Raw genomic sequence first — 27,467 nt, forward strand, 5'->3', positions numbered from 1 at the left:
GGGCCTGTCCTGTCTTTGAATCAAAGTTAGAGACAGACCAGTGCTTCTATCCTATGACTCCAACGCCTTCTCTCAAGAACTTGATTTACCTTGATTAAGGCAGTGGACTTGGTATGCTTTTTACTCCATGGGCATCCTGCTGAAGCACTCAAGAGCAACCCTGGAGGCCTGGCCTTGTGTGTGAGAATAGAGTTGTGACAGCCTTTAACTGTTTAAAAAGGAGTTAACAGGACAAGTCTCCAGTTATTCATGGGCAGAGGAGTAGCATGAAAGAGTAGGGAAAAAAACAATGCATAATGAGAAGCTGAAGAGTTGGGGAAATAGGATGAAAAGAACAGAGTGGTTAGCTTTGGCAAGGACAAAAGGGACTGGAGAGAAGGAGGAGAGTGAGAAATGATGAAGAGAAGGGGAAGAAAGGAAGCTCAATCAATGGTTTCTGCTCTTTCAGCTGAGGGGGAGAGGCAGGATTGGGGAGGGGAATGTGAAGGACCTGAGGGAAGCAAAGGTTTGGAATAACTTATCTGAGGAGTGAGCTGAGAAATCTGCAGTGGGGAAGGAGCCAAAGGACTGCTTTGAGGCTGGAGAACATGACCTTGGGATGGGACCAGGTCATCCAGTTGTAGGGCTTCATTTTAGTGGCTCATGAGTAGGGTCTGAGGGAGCACTGAGGGAAGGAAGGAGAGCATTAGAGCTATTAATGTGGGGGCAAATAAGGGCAGGAAAAGTGAAACACCGGGAAGAGGTGAACCAGAGGAGGGAGTGGTCAGATAGGGCAGTGTCAGACTTTCTCGTTAAACCTAGTGTAGAAATGGAGGGGGGAGAGCCAGGTGGCCTGAGTTGGCAGGTTAGTTGGAAACACAAGAGAGGTGAAAGAGAGGCATTGGGAAGTAGAGCCAGAAAGGAAGGCTAGGGCCAGACTGGGTGTGCATGGGTTAGCCATGTGAGACTTTGAGCTAAGGGGTGGGCACAGATTAGAATCTGGGAGCTAAATGAGTTAGATCAAGGAAATGTGAGGGAGGTTCAGAGACCAGTGAGGTGGAAGATTAAAGCAATTCAGGGAATGAGAGCTTTTCTAGCCTGGTGCCAGTAACTAGTGTAAGAAATCGTGATGCCCTTTACACACACACCTCCAAGCCAGAATTAGGCAAGAGTGTATAGGAAGTGGTACAGAAGGTGGCTCCTTATGGGTCACTTAGGCACTCCCCTTGGACATAAATTTTATGGAAAAGTGTTTTTCATACCTTTAAAGCATTATATAAATATTAGCTGCTACTTGCTATATGTAGGTTATATATCACCATATGAGTACAAAAGTAAAAGCAAACTCTTTTAAGTATGAATTTCAGAAGGTTTCTGTGGAAATAATATCTGGAAAAAAATGAAAATTATGTGTTAATTTCATTCAGCTGAGTGTCTTATAGAGAATAATCATATGACCATTTCATTGCTTTTTAGACCTCTTAAGCCAGCTTGAAGCTACAAGTTTTCTTACACCCAGCAGTGAACTTACCAGCCCGGCGCAGAACGATCTTAGCAATATAGACCTTGTGTCTCTCTTCTCTAATGTGTCTAGTAACAATTCTGCAATTACAACAGACATGGCATTAGTGAACTCTGGAATTTTGACAATAGATGTTGCTTCAGTGAGTTCAACTCTTGGGGGGAACCTTTCTGTTAATAATAATAACAGTTCCTTGGGGCAGGCTGTGGACCCCTTGATATTGGTGGCTAGCAGTGATATGCCTCACAGTCTCGATAGCTCTCTGTTGCTGGGTACGACCACCACGGTTTTACAACAAAGCACTTTAAATTTGGATGATGTCCAGACTGTAAATGCAGAAGCACTGGGGTCTCTGGCATCTCTGTCGGTGAAGAACTCTGGTCAAGATCTTCCTACTCTGACATCTAGCAATAACTTAACAATAGAGCCAGCCACACTAACTCCATCCAGCAGCCTCACTGGGAGCAATGTTCCTGGACTCCTGACGCCACCCAAAACCGAACAGGACTTGCTTCCTAGCTCAGACATTGTTGGACAACAGGAAGGGAGCAAAGTTGTGACTCAGTTTGTATTCTCCAACCCAACAGCAAGCTACAGTGCTCAGAAAGAAATGGATCTTAACACAGTGCCTGGGAGCTCATTTTTGGTAGGTAGTAATTGATGGAATATCCAATTTTTAGGATGCTTTTTGGCTTAAAATTGATGTTTGGTTTACCTAAGCACATGATACAGTAGAAAGAACATAGAACTGGGAGTTAGGAGCTCTAGGTTGTCATAATAATGATAAATAACCAACTAGTGACCATTTATATAGTACTTCAAGTTTTACAGAATGCTTGACTCTAAGCAGCTGTGTGACCTCAGAAAAGTTCTTTTAGCCCGAGTCTGATTCTCTTGTAAAATGAGAGTTAGATTGGATGATCCTTTCAAAGTCCTTTCATGCCTTTGACTTTAGAATTTTTTTCTTTACTTGCTAAAGAAACTGCAAGTTTTCAGTAATGGATGAAGATAACTAATGTGTTTTTCTCAACTTTGCCTCCAGAAATACTTATTTTGTACTTGAAACATGGTGTCTTTTCTATGAAAAGTCCTTAAGGCAGAGGGCTTCACCTTGTTTGTGTCATGGATCCCTTGGGCAGCAACAGTCTGAAAGAGGCTAGGGACCCTTTCTCATTAAAGTGTATAAAATAAGATGCATAAGTTTACCAAAGAAACCAAATCTTTACATTTATCTAATTATAGATTCAAGACAAAACAAAACAAAACAAAACAAAACAACTCCCTGATGCTCAGTTACGAAGTCCTTCCTTAAAGGCTTTTAAGAATCAGAGGCAGGGAGGGAACCACCTTGTGTGAATAATTTTTAAAAGTCAAATTACTAATTTAATATTAATTGCATATGAAGTAATATAATGAGAAGAAAAGGAAACATGTAATGTTGTTTGTGTGCTTCTGAGTCTTCATGAAAAGTTTTAGGAATATTTAATCTTAAGACTTGGTTTATACCAGATAGGTTCTTGCAAAGAAATAACCAAATTTTTTGGAAGAATTCCGTATCCTAACACTGATTTGGGAAGAATATACAGACGTTGTTGACTGAGAGTCTGATAGTCACAATTGAGTCCTGTCCTGGAGGGACCCCAAGAGAGGGACCTCTTTTCCCTGAATATTATGTTCAGCTCTCCGAATGACTAGGGAGGGACACTGAGAGCCTGAGCAGGTCACGGGAGCAGAGTCTCCTCTGGGTTGAGAAAGGTGCTGGATTTGACAGAAAGTGCTGCTGCTTCAGGTCGGATCATCATTGTGCCAAGGTTCCTCTTCTGTAACTGGAGCTTTTCTATACCTAATGTGTCCCCTGTCCCTTTGCCTTCTGACTTCCCCTCAGGGATCTAGACTGGCAGTAGAATTCAGTGAGAATTGGCTTGGGCTAGCTGGTGTCTAAGACCTCTTCTGGCTTTAAACTGTCTTGTCTAATGGAGACAATGAAGAAATGGAACAAGAAATTTTCAGTTGTTTGCCTCATCATTTAATTAAGAGATCACTCTAATCCTAAGGTCTGGCAGCTCCACCTGTTGAGAATGAGGCTGAGATCTAGGACATCATGACTAATAATAACCAACATTTATATGGCCATATAAATTTATTTATTTGTTCTGTGCCATATTCTGTGCTGAGTGTTCTCTTATTGACTTGTGTTTTAAACACATTTCTGTTGTGTTTAATTAATTAATTGTAATCTGGGTTCCTCACTAAGAGCAGATGAATTAGGATCAGCCATGAAGAAGGGCTGGTGAGCCTTGTGTAACTGGAGAGTACTAAACATCCATAACAAAAGAAGAGATTGAAAAACCACAAGAAGCCAGCCATAGACTGTACAAGTCATTGGGGGATGGAGTAGATGTTCTGACCTGGCTTCATGGACCAAGATTCTTGTCTGGTCATGGAGGTTCCTAGGGATAGCTCATTCACCAGAAAGACTTTTTAAATGTCTGCGGACATGTAGGTGTGAGTTGTAGTTTAAAGATTTCCATTCTGCCCACCTCAAGGACAGGAAGGCCTGGGGTCAACTCTCCCCTTCGACACAACTTGGCCATGGGACCCCGAGAATTACTTCCCTTGTCAGGACTCTGGACAGGTCTTCGCCTCTTAAGTTAAGGTTTGTGCTTTGATAAGAGGGAGTTTTCCCACTTGGGAGTTCCCTTTAATCAGCAAAATCAAATGTCTTATCCCTATTTCACTCCCAGTGAAATGAAATGATCTTCCCATTTAAAGAGGATCAAATCCATGTTTATGTAGACCCCTCTTTCCCTGACCAAATTGGGTAAGTGAGGTGTTTTGTGACCTCATTTGTAGGCAGATATGGTTGGATGTGGAATTTGGGTTCCTTGTGTGCTAATGGGAAATTTGGGGCTTTCCTTTGGTGTCCTGGAATTATTTTTTGTAAAAAGATTAGAATGCTTAATTTTATTTGAGGAACAAATTCCATAACTTATGCTTTGCTACCCTTGCTTTTTTTCATTCCTTTGTTGTTTAGATCGAGTGACTCACAAACTTTTCTTTGGTCTCAGGAAAGTGGGGGCTCAGCAAGAACTGATTATCGAGCCATTCAGCTAGTCAAGAAAAAAAAAGAGAAAGGGCCAGGAAGCAGCACAGGTGAGAAGGGCATTGGCCCCTGGGCTCTCCTTTCTCTTGGTAAACGGGTGGAGTCCAAAGGAATTTAGCTGATCAAAATCTTCTCTCAGTGGCTGGTGGGTCATTTCGCATTCATCTCTTTGAATTAAAATGGCTTTTAAAATAAGTCTGTCTAAATCATATATTATGGGGGAATATCTTCAAAATCTAGAAGATGTTTGTAATCTTCAGAGTTCAGTATGTGTTTATTTCACTTTCTTGAAAAGTTGAGTATAAATCATATCACCCTACTTCACTAGTGGAGCTCAGTATTTAAAGGAACTTTGCTTGAAAACTTTGGGAGGAGGAAACAACTTCCTGAAGTAGAAATAAATCTCTAATGATTCTGTTCTGTAATTTAGAAATTCGGTTTTTAAAGTAGAGTATCCTTTTAATGGAGTTCTTCCTTTCCTGCAACTCCACAGTGTTGCATATGACTAAAACACTATAAAAATAATTTTTGTGGGGAGAAGGGGCCCCTTTGTACCTGAATACATCAGAGGCTATAGCAACATTCATGGTGTGCAAAGGATACCCAGGGCCTGTTGTTGGGGTAAAGATGAAAGATTAGGGATGGAGGCATTGTTGAAAACCAAAAAGAATTAGGATTTTGGCTCAAGGAAATAACTGGACAAGATGTTTTTGAAGCACTTAGTGTGTGTAAAACACTGGAAGGCATCGGAGATAAAAAGTGGAAAGTGAGACTAACTCTGTACAAATAACCGCCATGCAGAGAACTTTTTGATGGGCTAGATTGCTATGTTTTATTTTTGTTAGAATGGGGGTACTTCAGTTTTCTCAGTTTTAAAAAAATGGGTGTGTTTGGAATGTAGTTTACCAAACTCTTTTTATTTTGTTTCATTTGATACAAATCTTGCAGATCTTTTAAGTCAGAGATTGCTTTGTGCAATCATTGCATAAAGTAAGTATCTGGTAAATAGTAGTTTAGTTGAATTAGAAAATCCTGCAGTTAGGAGCTAGAAAGGAGGCAGGGCATCTGAGGAGTGACAGTAGCCTTGGGATTTTGCTAGTCTTGTAGCTGGGGCCCTCTTGTTACCAGAGCTACTACTGCTGGTTGTGGGATTTGGGGAGCCTCCCCTCTCTGCCCAGCCCCAAGATATACAAGAGCCAAAATGTTTTCCAGCCCTTCCTTTTTGAGTTGAGGGAGCATCCTGTCAGGGACCAGCAGATTCAGTTCAGTGCTGGTGAGTCAGAAGAGAGGCTGAAATGGGTGCTCTTTGACATCCATTCTATTCTAGAAAGGTACTTAGAGTTGTATTTTAGCCTAGGCATGGAACTGTCCCCATACGTTCATTGATATTCACGTGCTGGTGGATCAATTCCAGAGTTCTTGGTAAAAGAAATTCAACCAGCAAGTTGAGTCAGTCTGGCTGCAGCCCCCGATGAGCATGTTCCCCGGGCTCTGGGCAGCAGCCGAGAGAATGCGTCCTCTTTGGGGCCTGGTAGGCTGCTTGTTGAGGTTCAGAGTTCGTGGTTCTGAGGGAGGCTCCGCCAGGGCAGCCCGAGGCAGGAAGTGCTTCCTGCGCCTGAAGCCACTGTTGAGGGCCTCCTCCTGTGCGGGGCAGTGAGTCCTGCAGGGCTTCGGGGCAGCAGCTGAGTGGAGACAGAGGGGTGGCCCCTGCCTGCGGCCTGCCAGCTCGTCTTCACACGCCCTGCATAGGGCGCCCACTTGCTAGGTTGCCCTCCATGGCTCGTGTTCCTCTAATTCAGTTCCACCGTGCTAGTGGCAGGCTGACATCTCTGGGGAGTACCCAGTTGTGGAACCGAGTATGGAGGCTCCAGTGGGGCCTAAGAGACCCACCTCAGGCCTCTCCTTGTTCTCCTTTCAACAGTCCCTGCAGCAGATGGGGCTGTGATTCATGCTTGGTGAGCCCTGTGAGAGGGACCTTTTTTCATTTCTGTATGCACTGTGCTTTGCACACCTAGGCACTTAATGGACATTTGTGCAAATTAAATTCATATCCCTGTTTTACAGATGAGGAAACTGAGGTTCAGAGAGAAGAAGTCCCTTGCCCTGAAGGACATCACTTTAACAGTCAAAGGAAGGCACATGATCTTCTTGAGTAACCCCTAGCTCCCTGCTCTTTGTTCTGCCTCGGAGAGCACTCACCTTCCTCCCATGTCTCTCCTCTTCTCCCTCCACCTCCCCTCCGGGGCTCTGAGGACTTGGTTACTAACTGCCTGGGCAATGGCAGACAGTCTTCATGGTCTCTCACCTGACAGTCCACTTTAGCCACAGTTAGACTCACCTTGCTTAGGCATCATTGGACTCAGACTCAGGACTCTGCAACGGCCTCCTCACGCCTGGCCCCGGGGCACGCTGCTGCTGCCGTTACTGTTCCAGCTAGTGCCGCTGCCCCCACCGCTGCCACCGCTGCCCGTGGGAGCTTGCTTTCTCTGCCTTCTGCCCAAGGCCGGCTTGCTGTTGTGTGAATACATCTCCTCCTCTAGGAGGCAGGGAAGAGAAGGCAGTGGAGTCCTGTTTTACAGGGTTAGGTTCTGAAGTCATTGAGCAAGGCAGAAGCCTCACGTGGTCAGCTCCCCTTTTACAAACCCCTTCCATATTTGACCGACTCTGAATTTGAATTCCTTCTCAGTAGAAGGCTGTGCCTCTTCTACTGGAGGCTGGAGCAGGACATTGAGGCTGAGGGCTCTTTCCTGGAAACATGTTATTGACTGGCACACCTTTATAGTTCTTGCCTTTCGGTCATTCGGTTAATGCTTTTTCAGTCTTCACTGATGCTGTCACCATTTTTTGAGTTAATAACTTATTTGGATGGTACATAACTCTCCAAACCCAGTGGCCAAGTGGGAATGATGAAGAGCTAAGCAAAGATTTCTAAGACTTTTCCAACCTCGGGATTGAGCATTTCCCGATGAGGCTTGGCGAGCAAGAGGTTGCCCCCAGTGTTCTTATCCACAGGGCAGATTGCAGATCCTCTCTCCAGAGTTGTGGCCAGGGATCCAAGCACACCTAAACATTAGGGCGAGGTGAGAAGTTCTTGTTTTGTTTTGTTTTCAGAGGAATTAGAGGCCCAAGGGCACCAAAAGTCCTGCTCCCGGCATGGCAGTGGGTGCTGGAGGGGGTCAGGGGACACCTACTCTAGGACACTGTGTGGAGTTGTAATGGTCAAATGGTCAAAAGTAAATTTGCATAGAATAGGTTAGTACAGTATAGGGAGGTGAAAGATGGTTGGGTTTATCCCTAACCATAGAGAATAACTCAGCCCTGAAGACATCCCAAGGAAGAAGACTTCTAGCTCCTTTTGCACATGCTTCATCCCTATTTAGTCTTTAATGCCTTGGAGAGGTTAGGGCCATTCTGATTTCTTGCCATCAGGCTTCAGGAGCCTCTTGGTCTGCTCTTGGCCAGTTTGACTCTAGCCCATCTTGGCCACTCTTCTGACTCAGTCTCCTAGTCTGAAGGTTTGAGACAGTCTTCAGTTTTTGTCCCCTGACCAAATGGGAAATCAAAGCATTTTCCACTGAAATGCTGTAAGAATGCCATCTACTGGTTGTTTTAAGAAACAACATTTCAATCAGCATTATATACTTAATAAAAAAACTTTTTTTTAATTAGTTTTTTCCCTTGCTAAAACCATTTTCTTTTTTTCCTATCCTCCCCCTTGCAATTGGGGGAAAAAACAGAAGAGCAGAGCCTTTGTGACAGATATGCATGGTCTGTTCCACATTGATTAAGTTTCATTCTCTACCCTAGGTCTTCCATCTATCTGGCAGAAGGTGGGCAGCATGGCTTGATAAAGTCCTGAAGGTAGTCATAGAATTTAGATCTGGAAAGGTCTTTCCAGGTCATAGAATCTGGTGAGGGACCTGAGGCCCTTACAGACTAGGTGGTATTCTCCAGGATACACAGAAAGTTTTGTTTCCTTTCCTTACTAATGGCTCACTGAAAATCTAATTTACTTCATAAGAATCATGCTTTTAAGTTCAATTCTTTCCACCTTTTTGTGTTGCTTAAGTGAAAGTAAATGGGAGAGGTATCATGCTGTAGTATAAAGGGCTAGCCTCAGAATCAGGAAGATACTAGCTAAGTAGGACCCCAGCCAAGTAATTTCATACCTCTGTGCCTCAAGCAACCCTGTAAAACTATGAAGTGGCAAAGAGGTGGTCAGACTCAATTAGTGGAAGTATTTCCTTATTGGAAGATAGCTGTACAAAGTAAAATCTTGGAAACTTGGACCACCTTCTCCAAAAATAAGGATCAAAAGATTGAGTTTTCCTCATATGATGACTTTAATTAAACTGGCAATGTTGAGCTTAATACTAAGATAATTTGTTGTCAACAGAGTGAATGTATGACTTGTAAATCATTTTCTCTTCTGATAAAATTTTTGAAACAGTGAATGAAAAAACAAATTTTCAGTTGGCCTAATAACTCTCTATTTTGGCCATCTTTAGCCTCCCGAACTTTATGCACATATTATAGACAGCATAAATTATTACTCTAGTACCACCTGAAGGCGAGAAAGTTACACCAATGGGTTAATAAAGGTTGATAGCAGAGCTTCTGGCATAGACAAGACTAGAAATGCTTTTAGCACAAACCTAGTGAAGCTGGTGAGATTCAGAGAACATCATCACTTGAAGCTTGGCCACCAGGAGAGGAGTTTTTGGCCACAGCAGTTCACAAAACTTCACCTTTATGAGGATTTTGTGAGTTGTATTCTTTGTAGAATGAGCAGCTACAGTGATGAAATCACTGGCATTCAGGAATTAGAGATGGCAGGAAACATTCAGTTTTGCTTCCATTAATTAGTAAAAAGTAAAGCTAGCTGAAATATTTCATGGCATTTAGAGGTTTCTTTTTAGGAACCTCCTTGGGGAAATTTGAAGTCTAGGAAAAGTTCTCTTGCAGAATTTCTCTTCTGAATATATGAAGGAAGTGAACTGATATAAGAAAATGATATACAAACATGATAAATAAATTTAGCATACCATGTTTATCAGTTTATCTACTTCGTTTCAGGGTCATCAGGATCTACTCAAAGGAAATTAAAAGGTGGCAAAGAGAGTCCCACTAATTTCTCTACAAGTCATAGCAGTCGATTATGTGGGAATATTGTAGTGCCGAATGGAGGCTTAACAGTACGAGATCCAACAACTGGAGCTCACTTTGTTCAGATTCAGTTGTTGCAGGTAAGAGTGTATGATTAACATGTGGAATAAGAAAATATAATGGAAAATTTCCCATCCTACCAACTGGATTGACATTTAAAGACTCACCAGTATTTTTCTCTTTTGTTTGATTGCTATATTGATCCAAAATTTTGTCAAAGTCCATGTGAATTTCATTGTTTTGTTTGTACTTTTATTTTTAATTTTAAAAAAAGTAAATTAAAGGTTAGGATCATATGCAAAAAAAAAGTATATGATTAATGATTAAGAGAAAAATAAGCCCTGGACATTTGTGAGTGTTCTGAAGTTTAGGTCAAACTTAAGTTGTGTCTAGAAATAATAAATGAGCACCATTGTCATATAAAATACGCTATTTTCTGCTTCTAGATCTTTCTCTGGGTACTTGCTCCATCAGAGTAGATTGCAGTTGGTCCATGCCTCTTCATTCTATTCCATGATTGCCCATGTCCTAGAAATTCTCCAAGAGCCTCTTTCCAAAGTGAGAGACTCCTTTCAAAGCCTCTAACATTCTGTGGATGAGCATGACATGCGAGCACTGCACTGATGCCCTTCTTGTTGCTTCATGAGTTGTTCTCTCTTCAGGTTTCCTGGTTTTGCTTTGCACCATCTCCAGAGCAGAAGTCTCTGTTAGGGACAGTATGTTGCATCTTTCCATTGCCTCCTCAAAGATCTTAATTCTCCATTATCTTTCTGAACATTTTGAGTAGAAAAATGAACTAGCATCAGATAGTCCAAAGAACTTGAAAATAGAGATAGAAAAATCTGCCTTTGATTATCATCTGCTGTTCCAAAGGCAGCTCAGCTCACATTTGTTATCCCCTTGACCTGGGCACTGAAGGGGATACAGCATATAATCTTAGAGTTCATGGTAATTTTTCTGATTTTGCCAAATTTCTCTCTGCAGCAGTTCAGTACTCTCATACTTCTCTGAATTCTTTATAGTTATAGCTTAACTACTCAGTAATAATAAACCATAAGGTTTTGGTCTTTCCCTAATTGATGGATAATTACTTTGTTTTCTAGTCCTTTGTTTTCCACAAAAAAGTGTTGCCGGAGAGAGAGACAGAGAGAGAGACAGAGACAGACAGAGACAGGGAGGGAAGGAGAGGAAAGGAGAGGAAAAGGAAGAGAAGGTGGATGTGCATGTGGGTGGAGTATGGGTATATATGTTTCCTGTTTTTGACCTCTCTGCAGTACATGGCTAGCAGAGAGATCTCTGAGTCAAAGAACCAAACATTTTAGCTATTGATTTAACATAATTCCAGTTTGCTTTCTAGAGTGGCCAAACTTGTCCACAGTTTCGCTAACTTTGTAGTAATTCACTCTTACTTTTCTCCAACTCTTCTGGCATTGACTTCCCATACTTTGTCATCTTGACCAATATGCTCCACCTAGATCTCTTTTTACAGGGAGTGTTGTTAACAGTAACTCTCCCTTTCTGTTCTTAATGTAAATGATCTGAACTCTTCCTTTCTTTATTATACATCATCTTAATCATTTCAGCCAAGATTCTAGCCTGTCCAAATCAATCCAGATCCTAGCTGCTGTCTAATATGTTAGCTAGCCCTGGTTTTATTCAGGTTATTAATAAAAATGTTGAATAAGGTCAAGCACATTTCCCTAGGACATTCCACTAGATTTTCTCTCAAGTTGACATTGAGCTAGTATTGATTACTCTTTGGTCTAATGGAAAGTCTGAAAGGTAGCGAAGTCTTCAGGCAAAGGCTTAACTACCAATTACCTTCTTTAAGAAATTCTTCTCTAAGTTGTGGGATGTAAGCTCCTTGATAAAATGTAAGTGCATTAAAAGTAAAGATTCTTTTTTTGTCTTGGAATTCCCAGTGCCTGGCATAGTACTTGGCACATGGTAAGCTCTGAACAAATGAAGAGTTACTGATTGAATTCCGAAATTCTTTTCACTTCAGTGATTCATTGAGTACCAAGATTGACTAGGCCTAATGATTTTCCCATTTAGAGCAGGAAGATGTTGAAATAATGTCTTCTCATTTATCTTCAGTTTCAGCTTCCTGTTAATTATTTTTGTTTTGTTCATTCACCTTCGGGAGAAAATGATGGCAAAATAAGTTGAGTGATTGAGATTTCTTACTCTGTCATGTCTTATGATCCATTCATCCCTTCTTTTCTTCTTCTCTTCCTCCTTTCCCCCTCTCCCAAGACAGCAAGTAATGCAATATAGGTTAAATATGTGCAGTTCTTCTAAACATATTTCCATATTTGTCATGCTATGCAAAAAAAAAAAAAAAATCAAATCCAAAGGGGGAAAAGATACAAGAAAGAAAAAACAAACAAACAAACAAGCAAATAAACAACAGAAAGGTGAAAATACTATGCTTTGATTCACATTCACTCTCCATAATTCTCTCTGGATGCAGATGACTCTTTATATCACAGATATATCTGAATTGCCTTGAATTACCATGTTGAGAAGAGCCAAGTCCATCATACTTGATCATCACATAATATTATTGTTACTGTGTATAACATTCTCTTGGTTCTGCTCACTTCACTTAGCACTTTCCAGGCTTTTCTGAAATCAGCCAGTCATTTTTTATAGAACAATAATATTCCAATACATTTATATATCTTGACTTATTCAACCATTCCTCAACTGAGTATCCACTCAGTTTTTAAGTCTTTCCAACTACAAAAAAAGCTGCTATAAATATTTTTGCACATATGGGTCCTTTCCCAATTTTATGATCTCTTTGGGATACAAGCCCAGTAAAGACACTGCTGGATGAAAAGGTGTCTGTAGCTTGATAGCCTTTTGGGCATAGTTCCAAATTACTCTCCAGAATGGTTGGATCATTTCATAGCTCCACCAACAATGCACTAGTGTCCCAGTTTTACCATGCCCCCTCCAACATTTATTGTTATCTTTTCCTTTTATCTTAGCCAATATGAGAAGTATGAAGTGATATCTCAAAATTGTCTTAATTTACATTTCTTAATTTTAATTTTGCAATTCTTAATTTTGCATTACATAAAAAATCAGTAATTTTTTTTAGAACATTTTTTCATATGACTAGAAATTTTTCATCTGAAAATTGTCTGTTCATAGCTTTTGACCATTTATCAATTGGGGAATGGCTTATATTCTTATAAATTTGAGTCAATTTTCTATATGTTTTAGAAATGAGACTTTTATCAGAAACACTGACTATAAAATGTTTTTCCCCAACTTTCTGCTTCCCTTCTAATTTTAGTTGAATTGGTTTTGTTTGAGCAAAACCTTTTTTATTTAATATAATCAAAATCATTCATTTTGCATTTCATAATGTTCTCTAGTTCTTCTTTGGTCATAAATTTCTCCTTATCCACAGATCTGAGAGGTAGACTATCCCTTGTTCTCCTAATTTGTTTTATTTCTAAGTCTTGAATTCATTTCTTGATATAGGGTGCCAGATGTTGGTCAATACCTAGTTTTTTCCATACTATTTTCCAGTTTACCCAGCAATTTAGTTCTTATCCCAGAAGCTGGGATCTTTGGGTTTATCCATTCATCTCTTCTTTAACCTGGGTCTTTCCTTTAGCATAGTTAATGCCCCATCCCACCCTCTAGTCACCCCTTATTGTTCTCCTCTGTGGAGACAGGCTAGGAGTGATCATTTTCCTGTCATTGTTAGAGGACCTAAGGCATCATGGTATTGATCCTCTGTAATTTCCCCTTCCCTGACTTGATAGGTTAGTTCTCTCAACAAATAGATATTTATAGAGAGCTTCCTAAGCCATTGGATCCCGTATATCCTTTGTGTAAACCTTTGAAATCTATTCTCACAAAATCATCTAAGAAGTATGTCAGAATATTTGGCTTTTAGTTTGTTATCTATTGATGCCTGATAACTAATAGCTAACATTTCTATAATGCTTCCTATGTGCCCAGCTCTGTGTTAAAAGTTTTATAAACTTGTTTTAATTGGATCTTGAAAGCAACCCTTTGATATCGGGTCATGTACAGACTTTCCCTATTGAGGTAGCCATTTGTAGTCATCACTCTCTTTCAATTTTTATAATTTCCATTATAGTGACCATTTCTTTCTTGATGGTTAGAATCAGAATAGCAGTTCTTATTATTACTATTATCTTTTTAATAGTGAAATTATTTTTAATGGGGTTTGATCAACTGGAGGTAGCTTTCTACTTTCTTTTTTCTTTTTTAAAGTATGTTTTGGTTTTGTTTTTAAGTTTTGAACTTTTTCCCTCCCTTCCCACCTTGTACTAGAGAAGATCACCATTTGACACAGCCATATATATGTGTGTGTGTATGTGTCTATGTATATGTATATGTATACATATATAGTATGCATATATCTGTATAAATGTATATATATAAAACCATTCTATGCATACTTCTGTTTTTTCTGTGGAGGGGGATAGCATTTTCCTTTGAAGTTTATTTGAGCATTTATAATATCAGAATAGCTTCATTGTTCACAATTATTCTTCAAACATTATTGCTATTACTGTATACAATATTCTCTCAGTTCTGTTCATTTCACTTTTCATTTAAGTCTTTCCATGTTTTTCTAACATCACCTTGCTCATCATTTCTTAACAGTGCAGTAGTATGTCATCACAAACCTATACCACAACTTGTTGAGCCATTCCCTAGTTGAAGAGTATCCTCCTGATGTCCAGTTCTCTGCCACTTCCAAGAGAGCTGCTATAAGTAATTTGGAATATATAGGTTTGTTTTTTTTTTCTCTTGGGAAACAGACCTAATAGTGGTATTACTTGATCAAAGGATTTAATTCCAGATTGCTCTCCAATCTCCCCTACTTCAACCCAAGTAATACAAATAAATAATCCACAAATGGGGAAAAACTCCATAGTGATAGGAAGAGGAAAAGTGAAAGAAGATATAGCCAATTAATTCATACACAAAAAGAAGCTGTAAGACTGAAAATCACTTCTTTAGTCTGTCATTCCTGATGCTTCTAAGATGCTCTTCCTCCACCCTTTGTCTTCTCCACCCCCTCATGCTGATCTGAGGGTAGCCTATCACTAAGCAGCAGAGCGGTAGAGTTTGGGCCAGAAGCCACATTTCATACTCTCAGCCCAACACCCAGTCTGCGTCCTCAAATCCTGAGAGATGGGAGCCCGGAGACTTTAGCAATGTAGAAATGTCAGCTCTTGTTGCTGCTGCTACTGAGCCCAGATTGCTGGCGTCTCATAGCCAGTGGCTGCTAGCTCTGTGGAGAGGCAATGACCTTAGCCCTCCTGAGTCAGCATCTTCCTTCGTCATATCAAGTTAGTAATATTGGATCATCTACTGTCCATGGTTGTCCATAACTTAAGAGATTTCTGCAGAATGCTTTGTAAGTTTACAATGCTATGCCAGTATTCCACTTCCCCAGTGGAAACTGCACTAGGTCCTGGCAATCACCTGGACCCTCACGTGGAAAATGATTCAGAGCATGCAAAGTAGGCAGGGTAGAGAGCAAAGAAAGCCAACAGATGTGGGAGACTGTTTTTAGGGAAGCAAGGATTTGTCACTGATAACATTCTCCAAATGCTGCTCTCACACTGTGCTAACTGAATTATGACAGTAAAAAAAAAAAAAAAAAAACTTGAGTTCATGGCAAAAGAAGATTGATTGGAATATAACTAAATAATATTGGTTATAATATAATATATGAATAATTGGAATAATATGGTTGTAATATAACCACTCCTTGAAACAGCTCATTGAATTACTCATCACTTTGCCTGCAACATTTATGCATGTGCTAAAGGCAAAAGGGCAGAGCCTTTAATTGAGAAAGATCTTCCAGGACATCAAAATAAAGATATGGGGGAACCATGATGAGGTAAATATGGAGAGAGGTGGCAGTAGTGGGAATCAAGTGCTCATTCAAAGGATTTTCAAGTGAATAAGTAGAAAAAAATCAGGAAGACGTTAGTATAGGAGTAAAAGTTTTAACTAAATTTTATTTTTTCCAATTGTTAAGCATTTGTTTTTCTTTGACCTTCCAATTAAAGGTAAATTTTAAAAAAATGACAAACTTGTTAGAAGTATTGTCAAATGAAACAAACTTTCATTTCCTCATCCAAAAATGTGTTTCTGTTGCATATTTACTTTATCATGAGACTTCCGGAATCTTGATTACTGTGTTGAGCAGAGATCTTTAACCTTTCCAATTGCTCATTTTTATATTGTTGATAAGAATTTAAATTGTTCCAGACTGAGAATAATGTAGAGCTAGCAGCCCACAGAGGAATCTCTTTTCATTTTTCTTTCATGGTTTATTTAACCAGACTTTGAAGCACTCGCAGATCCAGGTCACTTTGCTGGGTGCCAGGAATGCAAAGCCAGAGAAATAGCCACTGCCTTTAAAGAGCTTGCGTTCTATTTGGGGAATCCAGCATGTATGGACATAAGTCGTTATGTATGTATGTATGAAGGAAATGTATGAACCGCTGGGCGAGGGGAGTCAGGGAAGACTTCCTGGAAGGAGTGACCCCTAAGTTGAGCCTTGAAGGAAACAAATATTCTGGCAAGTAGAGATGAGGACTGAGAACATTCTGGGCTTGGATGCTGGTGTTCAAGGAACAAGAAACTACCTCCTCCTTTTCTCATGGTAACTGGTTTGATTGAAGCCCCATGCTGCCCCTCCCCCTCTGTTAAAGAGCTGTGTGTCTTGTCCTGTCCTCTGCCCTCCTGCTTCCTGAAATCTGTCCTTGAGTCTTCTCAGGATGTATAAACCAAAGCTTTGACAAGGGCTGATGGTTAGATGGTGTTTGGGCTGGCTACTGTGGAGACCAGAGGCACAGGTGTGAGAAGAGGGAACTGTTGGGAGCCAGCTATGAAGTGAATGACATTTTCTGACTTAACACTGCATAGTGATAAAAATGGCTGCATGCGAAAGGATGGAAAAGAAATTAAAATGGAAGAAATGTATGTGAATTTTTGAAGAACTCTAATTGTTGCTTCCTCAGGATGATCCCCCTGGCGATGGAGATTCACCATTTCAGCTCAGCTCTCAGTCTTCCACAACACATTCTCAGCTTACTGTGGATTTACCAGTACATATACTTCAGGTATGGTCTTTTAAAAACTGTTTTCTAATCGCCAAATTAGATTAAAAGACAACTGATTTACTAATACCCAACATTAACTTTTAACTAAAATTAAAATGTCTCATAATGAGGCTTTGATAATTTTTTAAAACATAAAAGTATCTTGCCTATTTTCATAGGTCTTTGTATCTTTTGGGAATCACTGATACATTTCTAGTAGGAAAAAAAGAGAATTCTTTTTTATAGTATTAAAAAGATTCTTAAAATTTATAAGTATTCATTTTATTTTTTAAAAATGACAATAATTACTCTTTACTGCAGTTTTCACAATCTCATTCTAAATGTAGAAAGTTGAATTAATCCATAATAACTTTATTTTTCTCTCCTTTTTGTGGGGAGGGTGGGGTGGTGGTGAGTCAATTGGGATTAAGTGACTTGTTCAGGGTCACATGGCTAGTTAAGTGTCTGAGGTCAGATTTGAACTCAGGTCCTTATAATCATTTTTAATAGATAGGATAGAGATAAATTTGCTCAAGTTGGTTGGACTGGGGACAGAAAATTCAAAATGAGTTATGCATATGAAAATAAATGATCAGTATCTAAAATATATTACCTTAAACATAATTTAACTTAGTTTCTAATGTTTATTTTTCATATTGAAAAAAATCTTAGTAGTTTTTTAACTCCAGAATTCTTGCTTCTTACTACCTTCAGATTAGTTATCTGTTGCATTTTATTGGCAGTAAAAACAAAAGAAATGCTCTATTAAGTCAGTTCAGCTGCCTAGGTGAGGATAGCCAGGCTTCCCTGAAGCTTCCTATCTCCATTAGAGTTGAAAATTGTTTAGAAGGTCCCAACACTTCTAATTCTGGCACTCACTCTCTGTTTTGATTTTATAGGAGCCACATACTTCAACCGAGGACGATGCTGGTTCTGATAACTCACAGTTCACAGGAAGCACAATAAATTTACAGGACCTAGAATGAGACTATTAATATTACTTTGGGGGTGGGGAGGGATGCAAAGAGTGCAATCATGCTATGGAAAATGGAAAAGATGTTTCCAGAGCTTAATTTTTAAAGAAAATGTGAAAAAAAAAATGGAGCTAACGCATCTTGTTTTATGGTTCCACACAAAGAGTTTCTTCAGAAGACTCTTTGATGTATCAATAGATGTTGTTTGCCTTCTGTTTGGACTGTTAGGAAAGGGTCCTTGGGTTGGGTTGGGTTGTATGAAGCTGCCTTGCAGAATAGAAGGGCTATGATAAAAATAAGCACTTTGATTCAGTAATTTATACCACTTGGTTTGTGAACCTGCCTTTCCATTGTTGAACTTGTCACAAATGACTTGTTGCAGTAAATAAGGATTCTTGGGAGGGGGACAAAGATTGAGGCTGATCAGTAAAGGTGAGATCAGCCATCTGACCATTCTCTGGGCACTTAGACTAGAAGGGAGGAAGGTGCCCTGATGGGGACCTTGCACTTGAGAGGTGGGCAGCACCTGCCAGGGCACTCTCAGAGGCCTTCTATCGAACTGAGGGGATAGATTGTCCTCTGAGAGTGCCAAGACAGAATCCAAGACTCTGCATTAGTCATAGCTGATCCACCCACTGAGCATCCTCTCTCTGGATGCCCTTGGGCTGGCATGATCCCAGCACTTGGACCTAGGGAGGATTAGAACTGGGAGAGACCTGAGAGGCCATCTTGACAAGGCCCTTATTTACAGAGGAAATTGGGGCTCCAAGGGGGTCACAGCAGCATTTGAACCTATGTCTTCCTGATTCCAAGTCCAGCTCTGTGTCCACTCTGCTGTACTGCCCTCATCCAACACGGCATCAGTCTGGCTGTTGCATAAGACGGTCTGGTCAGCCTCCCAAGGAGGTGAAGGTGGGAGCCCCGATGTCATGGTGTCAAGGATTTCTGTCTGGGGGGGCTCTTCACCGGCACAGGCCCCATCCCCGTCTCTCATCTCAGAATCGTTTGGGCGAGATTGCGATGCCTCCACACTGGCCACTCCACGGTACCTCCAGCCCTGGTGTGTGAGCAGGCAGGACTTCAGCCACGTGATATCCCTTCGGTATGCATCAGCCTGTTTGGAACAAGAGGAAAAAGCAGGATGATGGAGTGCGTATTGGAGTGGGTTTCTGGCCATCTTGGTTTTCACACCCCACATAAAATTTGGGCCATAGAGTTTACCTTTTAAAAAATTAAATTTTACATTTGGGTATTTACATTTGTTGGTCACTTGACAATAGTTTTTAAAGTGTGTCCTGAATGCCTATAAAATTATGTATAGGATTTAATAATGGTATGGCTTGTATACCTTTCCTGTTGTGAGGTCTAAAGATATGCTTTGTATATTATGTATAAATAGTATTTTTTACAAAGGAAGCCTTGTCATACAAAAGGACATGAATTTATAACCTTGCACATATTTATTTGTTATTTACAGTTACGGAATTCACACAGGGTCGTTCAGAAATGCTTTTTTTTTCTTGTGCCTTTGGAAGTCTATGCTTGTGTAAAGATGCTGTTTTGTTTCTCGGAACTGAAAGGAATACAGATTCCTCCTACTCTGCATTTCTTGAATTTTTAGAATTGTGCTCTTTGGAGCAATTCCAGCAATCCACTGCGAGTCCTCATCTGCTCTGCTGTCAGCACTTCCCGAAACCCTCTCTGAGCCAGTTCCAGGTGGGGCTGTCGCCCTCGTGCACCTCCTCCTTATAGGCACTCCGTGTTGCCTCCCTGGCCGCTGGCCGCTGCCGGTGTGGCCAGAGAGCATCCTGCTCCCTCTCCTCTACGAGCCGGGGCTCCTTCGTGCCCTGTCAGGATGCTCCCCTTAGTAGGCTTGTGGCTGTGGCTTACAGGATGGGTGTATGTTGCTAACATGGGACACGTATTGCTAGTGGTCAGATTTTTCTTGGCTTTGAGGTTCATTGCTGGCAATGGACATAGCCCCTAGTGCAGATGAATTAATAAAGCCTTTTTAAAAAATGGTCTTGCACTTGCAGTTTTACATGACAGTACAAGGAACTATGACTCTTGGGGCTTGAAAATATATCTGCCCAGAATCGGGAATCTTTCCTATTCATTGACTCTTCCTCTGATGCCTTTCCTCCTTGAATAGTTGTAGCTTAAGGCATCATTTCTGTTCTTTCCTCGCTGCTTTTACAGAATGCTTAGGAAATGGTGGCTTTATTACAGAGGAGGAAGAAAGGACCCCAGACTTTATAACAGAATCTCGGCTTCTTTAAAGGGGCCTCCTTGCACAACCAAAAGGAGCATGGACTTTTATTTTAGTTTAAATACAAGCACAGAAAGAACGTGTGTCCGGGGACACTGGGAAAGGGGGTTGGAGCGACTCTAAAACATACAAGTAAACCAGTGCAGTCTGTTTGCTTCGATTGTTTACATCTCTTACAAGTGTTCAGCCAACTCCATGGGAGTGCGTGTGCATGTGCGTGTGCGTGTGAGCTAAGTGAAGAAGAAGAGCATTTCTTCCTTCTCCTTGTTGTCCATGCGATTGGTGTCCTCGCCCCGGACTTTGTGGTCCACAGGCTCTGAGCGGAACATGAGCCTCCTGCCTGTCTGCAGAGAAAAGAGAGGTGCGCCTTAGCAGGAGCCCCAGAAGCAGCCACTCTGACAGCCAGATGGAAAAGAGAGAATTGTGAAGGATGCGGCCATCCTGGGCACTCTGCTCTGAGGAGAAGATGTTCGTGGGGGGCATTCTGGGAGGAACAGGGATGCTGGGGGCACCAGGGGCCATCTCAGGATCGTCCTCACAGACCCACCGGGCAGCTGGGGCCAGGTTTGTGGGGGGAGAGGGCCCTTCACAAGGTTGCGGGCTGATTGGGAGAAGGGAAACAAGGCAGTGGATGAAGAGTGGCTGGCAGCAGCTCAGTGCACAAAGTTTAGACATTTGGAGCTCATGGCGTTAATGAGCTTGTGATGGGGACCTCCCAGCCTCCAGGGATTCCAAGTCCAGGTCACCTGTTAGAGAGATCCCATGTCGGGACTCGGCCTAAGCCAGGACGTCCTCGGGTCCCTTCTCATGGCACCTAGGGCATGCAGGCTACACCTGCCTTCTGGAGCAGGGTCCTCAATAGCCTGGACATTCCGGAGCAGCAGGCCATCACTCTCAGTGGAGATAGCCTGCCTCCATGCTGTTTGGTGTGTCTGTACTCCCCTGTCCTCCAACCGTGAACTTGGGTCCCAGGAGCTGCACTGGCCCAGCGCAGCTCACTTCTCCCTACCTTTTTCTTGATTGATGCCTGGGCTCTGGCCAGGGCTCTCTGGAGCCGCTCCTCGTGAAGACTTTGAAGCACTTTTAGTTTCTCTTCCCTCAATCTGCCCAACAAAAAGGACACTAATGAGACAGCCAGCCTGGGCAAATCCTCACCTCACAAGTAGTCAGCCCCTCGGGGTGCGGCCATCCCCCCGATTCCAGCCTGCTCCCAGATACAACTTCAGACTGGGAGCCGCTGTCCTAGTTCGCCCTCGCCAGCTCTGATTGAGCTAACCGCGAGCCCCTCACTGTTCAATGCCAGCCTTGTGGCCTGAGTGCAGACGGATCCCGAGTGTCCTGGCCGCCATCCCTTCCTGCCTGCTGTGACTGGAGGGGGCCTGGCCAGACGTCCCCCGTCAGCCGGGCTGGAGAGCCCGTCCCCAGGTCCGAGTATGGAGAGGTAGCCATGGAGGCAACAGGCTGAGAGACCAGCACAAATCCCAAAATCCTACACTGTCAACCCCTCTGGGGAGTGGGACCTTCCTCACCTGCTGTTTACTGTAAAACCTAGACCACAGGTCTGCTTCCTTCCCACCCAAAAATAAAAGAATTGATGAATTTCCTTATTCCCCCAGAATCTGGAGTTTGCCATGTTCGGTCTTTGACCTATCAAGTCATCAGAAGGCTAGAACTCCCCCAATGTTACACTGCAAGGGATAACAATGCAGGACCCTCCTGATGGGGGGAAATCATCAAAATGGGGAGGGAGGCTGAATTAGGAGGAAAAGGATTCAGCCAATGGATGGCGCCTTGTTAGAATACTCTCTGACCTTTGTCTGAGACGTGTATCAAGGTGCTATTTTCCCCTTTGGGGGAAAGGGCAGTCATGCGATGGTCTCCGAGGAAGCTTCCAGTGAGGCAGGTGGGCCTTTGAATCTTAACTGTAGGCTATGTGAGGCTTTTGAGAGCTCAAGTGACGTCTCCCCTGCTCCCTCCCCTCTCCAGACCCAAAGGAAGCTTGCTAAGTGCAAACTCCACTCTTTTTTGACCTGAAGGCCGGGCCTCTGTTCACTACATCAGGGGTTCTTGCCCCTGTTTTGTGTCTTGGGCCCTTTTCAGCTGCATAGCCAAATAGTTAAGATCGTAAAAGAAGTGCTGAAATATAGTTATCAAAAGATTTAAAGAAGTCAGTTTATGGATCCCAGGTTGAGTCTAATACATTGTACTATCCATCGCATTCTCCTTAATCATTTAGTGAAATAAGGACTCTCTAAATGAATCCTTATTTTATTTTTATTTTTTAGTAACTTTTTATTGACAGAACCCATGCCAGGGTAATTTTTTACAACATTATCCCTTGCACTTGTTTCTGTTCCGATTTTTCCCCTCCCTCCCTCCACCCCCTCCCCCAGATGGCAAGCAGTCCTATATATGTTAAATAGGTCACAGTATATCCTAGATACAATATATATTTGCAGAACCGAACAGTTCTCTTGTTGCACAGGGAGAATTGGATTCAGAAGGTAAAAATAACCCGGGAAGAACAACAAAAATGCAAATAGTTTATATTCATTTTCCAGGGTTCTTTCTTTGGGTGTAGCTGCTTCTGTCCATCCTTGATCAATTGAAACTGAGTTAGATCTCTTTGTCGAAGAGATCCACTTCCATCAGAATACATCCTCATACAGTTTTGTTGTTGAGGTATATAATGATCTCCTGGTTCTGCTCATATGAATCCTTATTTTAAAAAAGAAACTGGGAAACAGACTTTTGTCCTTTCAAAACCAGGTAAACTGAGCAAATCTGGACAGAATCAGGTAGAACTGGAGACAGGCTCCCTAAGTTCTTAGGGCTATGTGAGGGAGATTCAAGTCACTAAATGATCATTTAAGGTGCTTGCTATAGGTAAGCCATTATGTTTGGTGCTTCTGGGGACACAAAAACATCCTAAACTTACTCAAAAGTCACTAAATGTCCACTTATGGTGCTGGCTGTATGCAAGCCATTGTTTAGTGCATCCTACACTTACCCCTATGGAGTTTATATTTTAATGAGAGAAAACACCATGTATACAGATAATGCAAAGGCATTTTAAGGGGATCGAGATCTAGTAAAAAGATCGGAAAAGGCCTCTTATTAAGTGGGCTTTGAGGGAAGTGAGGCTTCTTAGGAATTAAAAGGATCCCTGTAGGTAAAGTAGATTCTGTCTCCTTGAGAATTCTGGTTTTTCTTCACAATTGCTGAAATGCACTAATGTATTGGTGAATGTCTAAATAAAGATCTGAACCACTTGGAATAAGTCCCTCTCATCTACTGTCACCTAGCAGAAAGAAGAGACCCTGGAGCTGGAGCCCACCCTATCCCATGGTGTACATTTCATCTAGGGACAAAAGTAGATAGGGAAGGGCCCTGAAATGAAGGTATGGTGATTAACAAGAACAGACTATCCAGAATGAGGGAAATTATTTTCCCCTTGCCCTCTACTTTTGTTATATCTGGACTATTGTGTGCCATTCAGGGAGACATGCTATAAGGAGTACTGAAGAAGTCTGTCCGGATGAGGACTTGTGAGGGTTAGTAGGCTGGTATTTAAAAACAAAAAATCAAGGCATTATGTTTGTCAATGAATTAACCCTCACCTCAACCTTCTCTCCTTTTCTTTGATCTTCTCGATCTGCTCAATCTTCCACGCTGGGATCTTCTCCAGATTCTCTAAGAGATCGTCTAGCTGTTCCTCAATAATGGTGAGCATCTGCAAGGTGCTCAGGCTGGACTCACAGTCCCCAGTGCAGTGGTGGTAAACTTCTATCACCTTTTTGTTCAGGCTGGCCAACATATTGTTCTAGGAGTGGGTGAGGAACAAGAAGATGAGGGAAAATCGGCTGTATAGAATGAAAGGTTAAGGAACCTAAATTCTTCATCAGATTTCTTCCCTGGTATCAGTTCTTAAATCTTTTAGCTTCACTTCTCTGCTTCCACACATTAATATGAGGTTTAGCTTATTAGTATTGTATATTTTTCAAAATGACTTGGGCAACGGAGGAAAATGGTTGTTGGAACATGCTCTTGCCTCTTATTTCTCACTGCCATTTGCCTGGTTCTCTTTCTCCCAAGTCTCATTTTTTCCAACTACAATCTTGTTTTGTATCATAATTATTTCTCTGTTTGCTATCACCTCTCTCCCCTACCCCTTTACTTTTACTTCAAGAGTCTCCTAAACTTTTAGTTCCTTGCGATCATTTTCAACTTTTATATCCCCAAGTATCCAGCCCAGTGCTTTGCACTTAGTAGATACTTATAAATGTTTACTGAATTCCTGTTATGCTCCTTACTAGTTGCATATCCTTAGGAAAAGTCACCTCTCTCTGGGACTCATTTTCTGAATCTGTAAAATGAAAGAACTGAATTAGATGATTCCCAAGTTTCTTTTTAGTTTGTGAGTCTTGGTGCATCTAATTTCAGGGCGTTCACAGAATCATATAATTTTGAAGTTGTCAGCAGCTATCCAGACCAAACTATATCTCAAAAGAAACTCCCCTCAGTGTAGTCACAGTACTCTTCGTGGCTCAATTCACGTTATATCTCTTCCTATGATCTCTTAGAGCCTTTGCTCACAAATTGACAAAATGGCACTCGCTCTCCTTACATGTCGTGTATGTTTTGAAGATGATCCATACTATCCCATCTCATCTTGTTCAGATTGCTTCAACCATTCTTCCAGTCTCCCAGATTCATCGCTCTCCACCTCCCATCCATATCCAGTCAATTTCTAAGTCTTATCCTTTATCCATCAATAAACATTTATTAAGTATCTAAGGGATACAAAACTAGGCAAAAAGTCTGTCCTCAAAAACCTAAGAATCTACTGGAGGAACTCAAGAGTCTATGTTGACAACATCTACACAATTATTTTTCCTAAAATAGCTTTGATTATGTCAATCCCCTGTTCTAAAATTGTCCCTTGCTTCCCACTGCTTCTAATGGAAAATGCAAATTTCTCAAGTCCAGCATTTACAGTCCTCCAGGTTCTAGCTGCCTCCTGCCTCTCCAGTCTTATTTTTTTATGATTACATGCCTAATTCTAGTCAAATGAACATACTAGTTGTTTCCTAAACAACATGCCTCTCCCCATTTCAGTGCTTTTTCAAGGCAGTCCTTCATCCCTGAAATGCACTCCCTTTTCACATTATCATTTTAGAATGCCTAACTCCCTTCAAAATGGGTATCCTCCTACACCACAAGGTTGTTAATACCTTCTCTCATTTTGCATATACTTATCTGTGTAAATGTTCTATTTCTTCTAGAGAAGGTTAGTTTCTTGAGTGCAGGGATTAATTTCTGTCTTGTATCCCCAGTGCCCTACAGGGACTAGTTGCTTACTACATGTGGGTTGTGTTGAATTGAATTCCAAGTCTTTTTGGTTTCCTGTCCTATATTCACCCCCGACTCCCTCAATTCACCTAAATCTAGACTCAGTTCTTCCTGGGATTGATTTAATCTCACAATTCCTAGCACCCTCCTGCTGCCATTCCCCCAAGCCGCAATATTCTGGGCTGACTTCTTCAGCAGTTACTAAAACTTGGGTCCCCATTACTTTCCTTAGCCTATCACTATCAGCCCAGCTCATGCCTTTGTATTATAGTCATTTGTGTTCTCGTCTCATCTCTCTTACTAGATTTTAAGCTTTCTGAGGCAGGGGATTGTGTCTCATGTATCTGTAGTATGACCTCAATATGAGTCAATAGTACTTATGACATGGCAGTCCCCTCAAAAAGTTAATCCAATCTTAGTTATTAAGAGAAACAACATGTACAGTATGAGAGAGGATGCCATCCTTCAGGTATGGGTTAAGTTTGGGGTACCACAGTTTAGGAAGGACATTGACAAGCTGGAGATTGTCCAGAGGATAATGATGGACTCCAAGCTCATGCTGTATTAATACTGGAGATGTTTAGCCCAGGGAAGATCTCATTAAGACATAATTTCCTCAAGCATTTTTGGAAGACTATCACGGAGAAGAGGGATTGCATTTGGTACTTGGATCCACAAGGCAAAACTTCAGCAAACAATTTTGAGAAATGAAATTCAATAAGCATTCAAGAGAAGGCAGTTTGTTAAATGTCCAAATCTGTTTCAGCCAAAAGGGACCATGTGTTCATAACACAGATAAATATGAGTTTTGGAACTTACAGTCTTGGGAAGGATGAGATCCTCAGTCATTCACTAAGGAATTATTAGGGCATGAGGCAAATATTCAACATTCAAGAAGCAATTAGTAAATTCATGAAGGGAACACAAAGAGAGATAGACAAAGCCTTGTCTCGAAGGACCTTGACAACTTAATGGGGGATGGAATCATAAATCAGATAAATCACTGATACAAAGAAGAGTGAGATGGAATCAAAAGCCAGGCTCAAGAATATCATGGAGAAAACAGTTGAGGAAGCTGAAGGGTTAGAGAACACAATGGAGAGCCACACTCAAGGCTGGAGAGAGGGATTACTACCTTCTCTCATCAGAGCTATCAGCACCTCAAGCTTTGGTTACCTTAAGAATATAAAACTCAATATTGAGGCTCTTTGTTTTCCACAAACGTGTTATTGCCTTTTTTTCCATTCTGCATATCTATTCTCCTCTCTTTCTATCTCTTTGTCTCTCTGTCTCTCTCTCTCTTTCCTCCCCTTTCCTTTCTCTCCCTGTTTCTCCATTCCTCTCCTCTTCTATTCTTCCATGTCCCTCAATAGCCAGTGACATTTTGTCTCTTCACAGGCCCTTGGAGGTAAAGAAGTTTTAAAAAATTTAACAATTGACTTAAGGTTAGAGCAGGATCCCAGAACATCACTATACATATAATTTGCCTGTTTCATTTTTCTCAAATACAGGTTATGTAAGTTTAAAAACTATCTTATCTATTCTCTCACACTAAATTTTACAAATGCTAACACAGATACTTAATAAAACTTGAACAGTATTATAAAAAAAGAAGGAGGAGGAGGAAGGGGGAGGGGAAAGGAAAAAGAAAGGGGGAAGGAGAAGACAGGGAGAAGGAGAAGGAGAAAGAGAAGAAGAAGAAAAGTTTTTTTTTAATTCTGGGACTTTTGCTTATCCCATCCTTTTCCTGGAACAAACCAGAACTCCCTGGGCCATTATAAAGCGACTTACCTGGTAATCAACCTTATACTTGCCAAAAGAGAAGACACGAGATTTGAGTTGCAGATCTGCAGCAATCTCCTCTTCCTTCGCTATGGAGTTCATCAGGGAATTTGACAGTAGCTTAAGCTGGTTGATTTCCCGATCCCTGGGAGGGGGGGGGGAAGAGAGACAGAGACAGAAAGACAGAGACAAAAAGACA

At 41.4% G+C, this 27,467-nt stretch overlaps 2 protein-coding genes across 13 annotated transcripts in view; one reads left to right on the top strand and one right to left on the bottom strand.

Annotated features, from left to right (window-relative positions):
• The window catches only part of ZXDC (ZXD family zinc finger C), a 30,404-nt gene extending 11,283 nt beyond the window's left edge, over nt 1-19,121 (top strand). For 2 of the 10 annotated variants that reach the window (XM_051983016.1, XM_051983024.1), the window contains exons 6-11: nt 1,456-2,147; nt 4,048-4,157; nt 4,536-4,654; nt 9,681-9,850; nt 16,811-16,912; nt 17,791-19,121. In XM_051983016.1, the coding sequence (XP_051838976.1) occupies nt 1,456-2,147; nt 4,048-4,157; nt 4,536-4,654; nt 9,681-9,850; nt 16,811-16,912; nt 17,791-17,877 (1,280 nt within the window). In that variant the 3' untranslated portion in view covers nt 17,878-19,121. Of the gene's footprint in view, nt 1-1,455; nt 2,148-4,047; nt 4,158-4,535; nt 4,655-6,668; nt 7,685-8,411; nt 8,466-9,680; nt 9,851-16,129; nt 16,453-16,810; nt 16,913-17,790 lie in introns of those variants that run through there. The other 8 variants (XR_007951413.1, XR_007951404.1, XR_007951407.1 and 5 more) reach the window with 8 other exon arrangements.
• Nucleotides 19,122-19,215: 94 nt separating this feature from the next.
• The window catches only part of CFAP100 (cilia and flagella associated protein 100), a 42,398-nt gene continuing 34,146 nt past the window's right edge, over nt 19,216-27,467 (bottom strand). For all 3 annotated transcript variants that reach the window (XM_051983045.1, XM_051983044.1, XM_051983043.1), the window contains exons 13-16: nt 27,278-27,413; nt 23,755-23,957; nt 21,144-21,237; nt 19,216-20,478 (exon numbers count right to left, since the gene is read on the bottom strand). In XM_051983045.1, coding sequence (XP_051839005.1) covers nt 20,365-20,478; nt 21,144-21,237; nt 23,755-23,957; nt 27,278-27,413 — 547 coding nt within the window. In that variant the 3' untranslated portion in view covers nt 19,216-20,364. The remainder of the gene's footprint in view (nt 20,479-21,143; nt 21,238-23,754; nt 23,958-27,277; nt 27,414-27,467) is intronic.

The sequence above is a fragment of the Antechinus flavipes genome, chromosome 1 (genome assembly GCF_016432865.1).
Source record: "Antechinus flavipes isolate AdamAnt ecotype Samford, QLD, Australia chromosome 1, AdamAnt_v2, whole genome shotgun sequence".
NCBI lineage: Eukaryota > Metazoa > Chordata > Mammalia > Dasyuromorphia > Dasyuridae > Antechinus > Antechinus flavipes.